We start from the raw sequence: 12,362 nt of genomic DNA, 5'->3' as shown, positions 1-12,362 counted from the left end.
AATTCAAGTTGTCTAAAAGATAAAAATAGAAGTGGGTAACTAATTCTGAGTCAACTTTCTCCTTCCAATCCTGCAGGCTGTTCTTCATCACATCCATTAATAGTCTCTTTCATTTTTCTTTAACATTACTGATCCATTAGATGCTAAAGTTATTTTCTATCCACGCTGCTCTAATTCTTCATTTTGCTGCTCCCAAACGATTATTAATTTTGCCTCATTGAGATGAAGAGATACTGGAGTATTTGACATGGGAAGGCCATTTTATTCCCTCAAGCATAGAGTGCTTCTATTTAAAAAATGGGAGATACATGCAACCACTTGAATCTAAAAATAAATTCTTCAATCCCTTTGAAAATAAGTCTATTTTTTAAGTAAATTACGTCAATTGAATGATTACATAATTATTTAAAAATGAAAACAAGCATTTACATCTTAAAAAAAAAATTAGCACTTTTATCTACATTGAGACACCTTTTTAATGTTCATATTCAGAATACCCGAACATGCGTGCTTATCTACCAGCTCCTCATTGCACTGTTGGTAAATGCTGAGTGCAGAGGAAAAGAGAACTTACAATTGTGAGTAGCAAATACTAGTATCTTACAGGCAGGTGGTCAAATGATAGTGTCCATTTAGAAGGTAGAAAGTTTTCTAATAATCCCAGATGAGCTTTATCATACACAGGCGAGGTTAAGAACCACTCGAGTAGCATCATAGTAAGATGGTTTCTAAAAGGTTTCTAATCTTTCTCTGTTTTATTTTGAATCTCTTCCATCAGAAGGGTTCCATATCTTTGATTTTCAATGCACTTCAAATTTATAACAACTCATTTAAGATGACTGATACAAGTATGCATATGTACTTCTTATATAGCTCTTACTTTATGGACAAGTATAATTAGTTTCTAAACTCTTTTAGAAACTCACAACACATCTCAGTTCAATATTTAAAATTATTTAAAGTCAATAGGTGATAATTTTTTTATTTTTAATGTTTGAGTTTCATCTGATTTTACATATAAATAAAAAAAACAATGTGTTTAAAGTATATTCATAACAATAATTACAATGCAATGAATCTCATTCATAACATTAACAGTGCTATTAAGTTCAATAGTTTTTGCCTTTGCTTTGACAACACAGATTTGAATACTATAATAATGCACTTTTTAACTACTGATATAAAATGAAATTAAAAATTCTATGCCGAATATTATATTTTAAATTAACTGGAAAATGAGAGGGAAAATAACTGATGCCATGTGAACTTCTGATAATAACTGTTTTTCCAAAATAATTTCCCCGTTTTCATCTCTAAATAATAAAAAATACTCAATTTCCAGCTGAGCATGAATTAAGGGACAGCACAGGGAGTGACAAAAGCCTGTGAAACTAAGCACAACTAGTGTTCATGGCAATGGAACGTACAACAGCACTTGGGAAAACCATTAATTATTAGCTATGTTGAACTTAATTGGAAATGATCTCTGAACTAGAATTATTTTTTATAGTTATTAGTTGCAGTAATAATAGTTTTGTACAGTTTTGAAATGGCTGGCTTGCTTAGACGATGTTTTTTATATTTGATTAGTTCAAAATAAATGAAAAAAATTAATTTATTTTTTGGAATTTTTATGGCGTCAGAAAGAAAAAATAAAGTATTAATTGCTTTAAATTATTAAATTGTATTGACCTACTATATTCTTTTAATGTCTCAAGTTATAAGGAGCTATTTTTAAAATTTAGCAACTTTAAAATAATTAACAATCTTTAACAAATTTTCAATAATTAGTGACAAATTTCTAATTAAATACACAGGATATTTATGTCACATTAGTGAAACCATTTAAACTAAATTAAAAATAAGAAATTGTCGGTTCTGGAGCTCAATTTAAATAATTAATTTTTAGTTACTTTTTATTTTTATTTAAAAACTACTTAAAAATTTCATAAATTTCATAACTATAACTATTTTTTTAAATTAAAAATTCTTCTGATAACATTTAATTTGAAATGTATATAACATTAATTCTGAAGATTAAATATACTTTTTTAATCTAATTTTTAATTTTATATCATTAGTTTCAATAACCTTAATTTTATTCATGGACAAGTAGAGCATGTAGATTGAATATTAATTGGATTCCCAACAAGATTCTGGTTAATAATTCTCATATAGTATAGCCCTGTATATGCAGAAAAAAAGAAATTCAGTTGAAACAAAAAAAAAATTTATTGAGTAACTTTGAATATAAATATAAGTTAGTAAAATTAAATTTGAAGAAGAAATGAGGAAGAAAATTTTATATCTCTCTTTGAAAGTAAAAGGAGTCAAAATGTGCAGAAAGTGTCAGAACATGCAGGTATCGTTGACATAGAAGCATTCATTCTAACGTATGTTTGTGCAATACTCAGAGAATAGAATGTGCTCATGCCAAGTAATGCATAGTGGATGTTTAACTCTTAAAAATAAGTACTTGAAAAGTAAATGATACTAAAATATGAATAAGTGAAAATTATATAATATTAAGTAAAAATAAAGTGATTTTACTTAGTATATTTTAGAAATAAAAATTGACTATATTCAATACATTTATCAATAAAAAATAATAACTTTTTGTTAAATATAAAAGGAGACCAAATTTCAATGCAATAACATGTCTTGTCAAACAATCTTTTTAAAAAATATGTTTCCAAATAAACATTTAGATTTAGATAAAAATTTAACCCTTTCCAATGCAGGAAATTTGCGAAAAAATGTAAGTATTTATTATAGATACTATTTATAGTATCTATATTAAATACTTTTAATATACACATAATTTATTATGTGTTCATTTTTTTCTTCCATATCACATTAACTATAATATTATTATAATTAAGATAGAATTTTTAAAAATTGATTTTACTGTTAGGGATTTTCAGTCATAAGATTGAATAGAACATACTGGTGGTAGTTTGAAAGATCTAATTCCAATTTCGTTCCATATTTTCAGGTTTATAACTTTATATGTTAGGGTTTTTAATTGCATCAAAATATGGTCTCTGCATGAAAGTTGTGGAAACCTTACATGTTATACTTTAAAATGTATATTTTAAAATTGAAATCATATTTATATGACTCATGTAAACAGCAATTCTAACTCATATTGAAAAATTGTAGTAAAAATCTTTTGAAGATCTCATGAATCCTATGGATTTCATTATTATTTTATCTTTATCTAAATACATGACATCAATATTCATCTATTTTATGATATAATGAAATCTTGAGTATTGTAATCTATCAATATACCTACCATTATTAAAACATATTTATATGTCTACGGATAAATCATAAACAAACATTTTGCAGGTCAAACAATAAACATTGCACCTGCAGTAGCAATAACATGAAAACACTTTATATATAAATATAATCAAAATTATATTCAGGCTTTACAGGAACTTGGATTCATGAAGCCCATTAATTTGGGCATGATAGAGGTGGAACAAGATTAGCTATGCTTTATGAATTACAGATTCTCACCCTACTTTTATTTCAATACGGGTTGGAAAGGTGACACTAGGTGTAATAAATTTATAATAATCCAACTGGTAATCATTCATGAAAAAAATTCTGAAAAAGAATCTTTTATAGTCACACTAATAAACTATTTAATTGTTTATCATGATTATTCCAATCCTCCCTTAGTAACTCATTATAGTATATGCAGTTTTTCACATATTTACATTCTTGTCATTACATACATCTGAGACAGTGCAGTTCAATGCCACAATCAGAAGTTAAACAAAGTTAGGTTGTTTTGAATAGGTGAATTTCAATCAGGTATAGTGCATAGGTCTACGTTAACATAGAATAAAAAAAAGGATGGATCATAAAAATCCATGAGTGGTGATCATGAGTGATTAAGTCATAAACTTCAATCAAACCAATGACATTGATCTTATAAATAAGAGAGAGAAAAATTAATTAATTTTGTACTTTATTAAAAGCTCATTTCAATCAATGAAATAGAAAACAAGAATACAAACAAATAATGGAAGATTATTGATTGACCGTGTGTATAGATGAATGGAATATGGTCCGGGTGCGGTAAAAAAAACAAAACTCAAATAGTAAATAATTATACTGTTTTATTGAGCCAACGTTTCGCCCCATGTTTTAGGGCTTTGCCAGGGCTAAAAAAAGATACAAACACTATAGTTACAAAAAGGAGAAAAGAAAAAACATAAGTGGAAAATAACAGGGGTATAAAATGAAAAGTAAGATATAATAAGAAAAATTAAAGGTTGTAAATAGTAAATGAAAAGGGTAATAGTAACAGATAGATAAGAGAAGAAATATTATAGAAAGTACAAATAAAGAGATGAAAAAAGAAGAAAAAAAAAAAAAATACAAATCAAATGATGAGATAGAATGCATACCTGTTTTGACGGCAGTCAAAGACATAGTGGCAATTTGTATTGGGAGGAGTGGGGATGGCAGTTATGCCACAATAACGAAAATAATTTGTAAAGTAAACATAGTAAAAAAGTATTTAAATTAGGTGAACAATAAATGGTAATATACATAATAGGAAGAGAAGAGAATTAATAAAATAAATAAAAAAAAAAAAAAAAAAAAAAGATAGGAAAACAAAGGAAAAATAAAGTATAAAATAATGGGACAATTTCCTTCCGAAAATTACTAACTAACTACTCGATTCTTACATTAACCGCGTTACTGCAAACCCTCCTGTCCTCAACTCTTCTCAACCCACTCCACCACTTTTTCAGTACAGGTCGCTTCCGTATATCCCCATTCTTTCTGATAAAATTCAAAAATCTTTAAGATCCACTATTCCCACCCTATGTCTTGGCTTGAAGTCCCACAATAATATTTCCTATCTTTTTTCCAAATTGAAAGACCCTATTCCTTTCTTACACCATTCCAATGTGGTTTACCGGATACCCTGTTCAACCCAATGCTGCAATGCCTTCTATATCGGCGAAACTAAAAACCAACTTGAGAACCGCATTTCCCAGCACAAAACTTCCATCAACTCCTGTAATCCACTTCCATCTAAATTATCAGAACATGCATAAAACCTGAGTCATAATTTTAATTTCGACAATCCTTCCATTCTTGCAACTGTCCCCAACCATACCAAACGTCTCATCTCACAGTCCATTTACATAAATTTTACGAATTTATGAGAATTCCGTCAATAATAAAGTTGTTATCAACAGTCTTTATAGACTGCATCTCCCTTACATATCGACACATTTTGAACATAATAAAACCCTCATAATACTTCTTTTCACTTTTTTCTGCATTTCAGAAGCCCAATTTCTTGTCATATCTTTTATTCTTGTTTCTCTAAATTCTCACTTTTTTTTTTTTTAATTATTTTTATATTTACTATCCTTCCTGTTTCATTTATATTCGTGTATCTTATCTTTTAATTTATATTCATTTGTTACCTTCTTAAGTGCACTTATATTAATTACTTTATTATATTAATTTTCTATTATATTTTACACTTTTCTGTATCCCCATTTATTTGGTATATTTTGTTTCTTAATCACTTACACACATTGTATCCCATTATTTTATACTTTATTTTTCCTTTGTTTTCCTATCTTTTTTTTATTATTATTTTTTTTTTATTTTATTAATATCTCTTCTCCCCCTATTATGTATATTACCATTTATTGTTCACCTAATTTAAATACTTTTTTACTATGTTTACTTTACTTTACAAATTATTTTCGTTATTGTGGCATAACTGCCATCCCCACTCCTCCAAATACAAATCGCCACTCTGTCTTTGACTGCCGTCAAACCAGGTATGCATTCTGTCTCATCATTTGATTTGTACTTTTTTTTTTTTTCTTCTTTTTTCATCTCTTTATTTGTACTTTCTATAATATTTCTTCTGTTATCTATCTGTTACTATTACCCTTTTCATTTACTATTTACAACCTTTAATTTTTCTTATTATATCTTACTTTTCATTTTATACCCCTGTTATTTTCCACTTATGTTTTTTCTTTTTTCCTTTTTGTAACTATAGTGTTTGTATCTTTTTTTTTAGCCCTGGCGAAGCCCTAAAACGTGGGGCGAAACGTTGACTCAATAAAACAGTATAATTATTTACTATTTGAGTTTTTTTTTTTTTTTTTACCGCACCCGGACCATATTCCATTCAAAAACAAATAATAAATTAAACATATTATAAATCCAAATGAGGCTAACATTTTTAAATAAAATCATTTGTCTTTGCAGTAAGTAATTAATTTATTCTTAGCTTCATTGTCCTTAAAAGAACCAGTATGTTCCAATTTTGAAAAATAGATAATTTTAATGAAATTCTTTAAAGAAGCCCTTCTTTTTAATGAACCTTTATTTTTAAAATAAAGTACATATAGACATAGTGTGTTCTTGTCTAACAAAATTCTTCAAACAAGATTGGTTCGACATTAATATTCCTACCTCAATATCCTTTGAGGAAAAATCGAAAAAAACAAACCTAGCAATTGACTTATTAAATACAACAAAACATATAATTAAAATCAATGTATAAATTAGAACTTATTACCTCATGGCAGCCTCACCAGTTTAATTTAAATATATTTTTTAATTGTAGGCCTAAATCTTTAAGATAAAGTACACTAGAGAAATTATTCATGAAAATTGAAATTATGATTAATTAATTTTAAATAGCAACCAGTAAAGGACTTAGACCAACCTATTGTTAACAAAATTGTCACTTTGCATGAAATAATCTTCAAGTTTGTTGTTGCTCTGAGTCCAACAACAATGCTATAAGATCACAAAACATCAGCCAACTTATTTAATAATAAGAATACAATGTTTTCCTCTGAGTTTAAGTTTGAAGAAACATTAAAGGAGGTATTAATAATGATTTTTAGGTGAAACAACTTTAGTAAGAAGCTATTACTGACAGAAAGAGACACTTCAAATACTACAGCAGATTTACTGACTTCCTTGAAGATTATGCCATACCATTTGCCTTTTTATCAGTGACAATTTTCTTTTTTATGAATAATAACTTCTTTTTTTTAATGAAAATAAACAATGCTCTGAAATTCCTTTGTCAGGAAAACAACAAGGTAGAAATAAATGGAGGTCTTCCAGAGCTCATTATTTCGCTTGTCGAATGACTCAGAATAAAAGAAAACTTGGCAGGCATACAAGAGATTCATGACATTGGTTTAGTTCAATTTGTGTTCATGAAAATTATCATTGGTCTAGAAACAGTAAAATGTTGTAGAAAATAGGTTTCATTATTAGGTTTGTAAAATAAAATGGTAGATGGTGACACTGCTCTGGAATGGGATAGCTTAGAGTCCCTTATGTCTAGAACAGTCTTGTCTAGGCATCCATTTTATTTAGGATTAACTGCCGAAATCAAAATACAAAGGACATGGACGCCGCAGGATTCAATATTGAAAAACTTCCTTAGAAGCAAAGGACTTATTTGAAGAAATAATAGAAAAAAATCCGCCGACTGAAGAAAACGCAGCTTGGAAAAAACAAAATAAACAGGTACTCTCTATTATTATTTTAACGGTTAGTGACAATATATTGCTGTTGATTAGAGGAGGAAAAGTACACAAAAAAGGTTTGGGAAAAATTAAGAGAAAGGTTTGAGGGTGTTCCAGAGGAGAAATTACTGATTTAATGTTTGACCTTGCCAAAATTAGGAAAAACAGAGGTGAAACATTGGAGGAATATGTTATGAGGTTTCAATGTTTAGTTCAGGAGATAGCTCAACTGTGGAAATCCCTAACAGACAGAGATATATCATTGAAGGCTTACCACCTTATTATGCCCCTATTGTCATAGCTATTTTGGTAAATAGCAAAGGAATATTATAAATAGGAATATTAAATTCACTGAAGTAAGGGAAATGCTTTTGTCATTTGAGAGAAGAAATAACCTTAGTAAGAATGAACAAACATCAAAAACATGTCTTAAAAGGTTAAACTACTGTCAAAAAGCCTGCTTTATTTGTAAAAAAAACCAAGTCACCTAAAAAAGGAATGGTGGTTCAACAAAGAAAATAATATACGACACAGGACAAATAAACCCAATGATACACATAAGCCTAAACCAAGAAAACATCATTGAGCATCTTTGGTTAAAGAATTTGCCTTATGTGCAATTACCAGAGATAATAAGTATCTGGTGGAGAAAGGACCTGAAGAAACAAAAGAATTTGAAAAGGAAAAGAAAGCCATCCTTTACCAACAAGGAAGCACAGAAGAGAGTGTAAAATACTTCGAAGAAAAAGTAATATCTGATCAACAACTAACATTAAATAATGAAGGATCTGGTTCTGAATTCAAAGGACCTAAACTGTTAACTGATTTCAAAGATCAAGAAACTAATAAAGCATACATTAAAAATGAGTTAAATTATGATTCAGGTACTAATGATGAAAGTGATGTAGTGTCGGTAAACATCAAAATAAAAAAATGAAGGAAAAGGCAAGACAGAAAAAGAAGCAGAAAGAGAAACCTGCTGAAAGGTTACAAGAAGGCATTCACTGGTGACCTGGGACTTAATTTAAAAGGTAAAGAAAAACTTGATCGAAAGATGAAGAAATTTTTTATCAAAGATTTTTACACCGAAGAAGATGAAGAATACCCTGAATCAAATGCGGATGACTGTAATTGGGACCCAGATGGAAACAATATGGATTGTGAAGCAAATAATTTAGAAGACTGAAAAAAGATTTATATTTGTGCTAAGAAGAAGAGACCCCAAAAGAGAAAGACTCGATGAAGTGTTTGTGAAACATTAAATTAATATAGGAATAAAATAAAAAAATAAAATAAAATAAGGTAATAAATGAAAGGAAATAATAAAACATAGTTTAGGAAGGAAATTGTTGTAGATAATAGGTTTTATTATTTGGTTTGTAAAATAAAATGGTAGATGGCGACACTGCCCTGGCATGGGGTAGCTTAGTGTCCAGAACAGTCTGTCATGGCATCCATTAGTGAAAACATACTCTTGTTGTCTTTATTTATAAAACCCTCCCTAAATTCCACAACATAAAGTTGGCAAAAACCAACTAACTTCACATAGAAATGTATTTTATCCTATTCTTTTCTCATTTTTCTGGAAAAATAATAATAAAACCTACACTAATTAGATTGTGTATTAAATTTCAATGAATCAACATATATTATATTTTTTTATACTAAAAATTTTATTTTATATTTTTCGGTGATAAATGTACAACCTAAATATAATTTTATGGCACTGAATGAAGAGATTGTTGATATTGAATATAAATGAAAATTAATTTAATGTTTGATATTTTTAGTTCGTTCAAACAGTATTTAGTACAAGTTAGACTTGTAACTATAGTTTTAAACATAATAAAACTATACATTTTTATTAGGCAATTTGCTTTGTAAAAAAAAAAAAAGTATTTAACGAAGAAAAACTGCTGCATTCTGGCAGATTACTGAGGGCAGGTTCTAAAGAAGCTGGTACATTGACAGCATTTATGGAACAAACTATATGGCACTAAACACACGAAGACAACACATTATTACTAAATGCAACTAAACGTTAATTTTAGCAATCTTTCTTTACAGAACTAGGCATTACTTGAAATTTTGAAAGCTAATTGCCTACTATCCTATTTGTTTACCATTACATGATCCTGTGACATAAGGTTTAGACATGTCAAAACGAAAATTATCTGAGGAAGCTTTGGATTTACCATTACAGTATTTTTCATTTTTTTAAAAATAAAATCTCAACCAAGTATATATATATATATCTAAAAATCGTTAAAATTCCTTAAAATTGCCAATAAGACAATTTAATATTAATTAAAACATTGTAAAATATTAAACATTAAAAAAAAATCATTAGATAGTTAGGTGCCTTTAAGATAAGGTTTGGATTTTATAGTAAGATAAAGATTTTATCATAACTTACAAATAGTAGAATTGGGACATGCAAAAATAAATAACATTCAACACATGAGTGCAACATTGATAACATGTAGTTATATACAGTAGAATACCAGTAATCAAAATTTGTGGATCTAATTTATTTCAAAGGCAAATAAAATGTCTTATTTGGAAACTGATTTATCTTCCTTTTACTCTTTTATAAATTACCACTTGGACTCCAAAGAAATAACAATATTATTTGAACCATATGTTTTTTAAGTCTATACATGCTTCATACATAAAAAAAACTCATAGTTTTATATATTTAATTTTTTTTCCCATTTAAATAAGTTACGATGTAGAATGATAACAATTGTAGGAATTATACTGTATATACTTCTGAATTACAAACAACATCAAATTGCAAAGAATTCATGAAACCCACAGAATATAATAAGAACTGTTCACATTTTGTACTTTTGATAAGTTTTGTGATTAAAAATGCATTTTAACCATACCTGGCTGATGTTATCGGAACATAAAAGATAAAATAAAAAAAAAGAGCTAAAAAAATATTTTTGCTAAGACAACATTCTTACATACCTCTCCAAATTGATTTTTTAGGGCATTCTATAGTTTGATTTTGGATAAGATATGCATTTAACGTTGTTAGAGAAGGTGATTTTCTTAAGGTGTCCTCATCATTTTTCCACACATATCTAATTGATGAATTTTCATAAGAAACTGAAAGAAAAATTAATTAAAACTCCAGAGTAAATAATATCATTCATTGCCTTATTTATCATCAATGTCAATTTTATTAATTTATTTTTCAATTTATATTTTTATTGTGTGACATACTGGAAGATGTTGATTGACCGTGTGGAAAGATGAAAGGAATATGGTCCGGGTGCGGTAAAAAAAAACTCAAATAGTAGAATTATACTATTTTAATGAGCCAACGTTTTTTTTTTTTGACTGCCGTCAAAATAGCCCTGACGAAGCCCTGCAACGTGGGGCGAAACGTTGGCTCATTAAAATAGTATAATTCTACTATTTGAATTTTTTTTTTACCGCACCCGGACCATATTCCTTTTATATTTTTATTAAATATAAATCTTTTGTAAAACTAATAAAAAATAAAGTGAAATACCTCAGAAATTAATGATTACAAATATAATCTAAACAAAAATAAATTTAATAACATAAAAATCAGCAGTAAATATAAACATAAATTTATTTAAAAATCAATACTTACTGCTTTCCATAGCAAATGAACACTGTGGATCATCAAACGGAAATATGTGCAAAGCTCCTTGGCAACTTAATATTAGATGTCTCCTAATAAAAAAAATAATAAAAAAATAAATTCTAATCTTGAGGATATGAATGAGTAAATTATAACTGCGATTTTTTCTTTAAAAATATAAAATGGTCTCAATAGAAAAAGTTAAGGAATTTGAGTTCAAACAATAATCAATAAAACAATATAGCTAATTTAAATATATTATTTTGTTTGAAATATTAATAGACTTACCTCATAAGATAGTTGACAGTTCCATTCCTGAATATTCTAAGTGCAAAATGTACAGGAATCAAAGGATCCTTGAAGTCGCCATGCATGATAAAATATGTATCAGGGAGCCAAAGGTCATTGTGATGATGAATAGCATTTAGAAAGTCAAATGTTGTAGAGTTCTTATAGGCCAGCCTCGGATCAAACCACTGTTGCTGAAGCAGAAATTCTACTTCATATTTCTGAAACCGGAAAAATAAGTTTAAGTTCATTCTGGTACACAGTGAACTCCTTATAATTCTTGTTCTTGATTATTTGTGATGTTTTTATTCTTTCAATAAAAATATTGAATAGATTATGATGGTAGTGAGTGGTGAGCTAAGAGCTATGATTTTCTAAAATCATTGTCAACATTTTTATTTCTCTTGTATATTTATTTTAAGGCCCGTTATGTTTATTACTGACTTTTTTACATTATTTTCAGTGGCAAACCCATTTAAAACCTCTCATCATACAATTAATTGAGGTATTCGATGGTAACTGCAAAAATGAAAAAAATTAAAAGGTTAAATTAATGTTTGTTAATTACAATGTTTTACCTTCAACTAGTAGTCACTTACCTTAACTTAATATCAACATTATTCTCTTATTAAAACGAATTTCCTAACGATTCTTTCAACAATTTATGAAATAACCCTTAAGAAATCCAGTGATGCTGAACACTTGATTGAAAAAAATTCGTTACAATGTTTTACACTCAAATGCGTCAATTATAATTGTGTTTTTTGTGGCTTAAGAAAGTGCCAATATTTGTTTACTACAACAATTATACTTTTTGATATTTAATTTAATTATTTATTTATTGTTTATGTACTTATTTAATTATTTATTATTTAAATTGATTATTTATTTATTTGATT

At 27.9% G+C, this 12,362-nt stretch overlaps 1 protein-coding gene across 5 annotated transcripts in view; it reads right to left on the bottom strand.

Moving 5' to 3' along the window:
• The window catches only part of pHCl-1 (pH-sensitive chloride channel 1), a 114,506-nt gene that overhangs the window by 24,828 nt on the left and 77,316 nt on the right, over positions 1–12,362 (bottom strand). For all 5 annotated transcript variants that reach the window (XM_067052732.1, XM_067052733.1, XM_067052736.1 and 2 more), the window contains 3 exons: positions 11,464–11,684; positions 11,185–11,267; positions 10,530–10,670 (listed from right to left, as the gene is read on the bottom strand). In XM_067052732.1, coding sequence (XP_066908833.1) covers positions 10,530–10,670; positions 11,185–11,267; positions 11,464–11,684 — 445 coding nt within the window. The remainder of the gene's footprint in view (positions 1–10,529; positions 10,671–11,184; positions 11,268–11,463; positions 11,685–12,362) is intronic.

Source organism: Halyomorpha halys, unplaced genomic scaffold, assembly GCF_000696795.3.
Source record: "Halyomorpha halys isolate HHAL.00 unplaced genomic scaffold, Hhal_1.1 Scaffold908.1, whole genome shotgun sequence".
NCBI classification, from domain to species: domain Eukaryota; kingdom Metazoa; phylum Arthropoda; class Insecta; order Hemiptera; family Pentatomidae; genus Halyomorpha; species Halyomorpha halys.
This window is presented reverse-complemented; position numbering and strand designations above follow the sequence as displayed.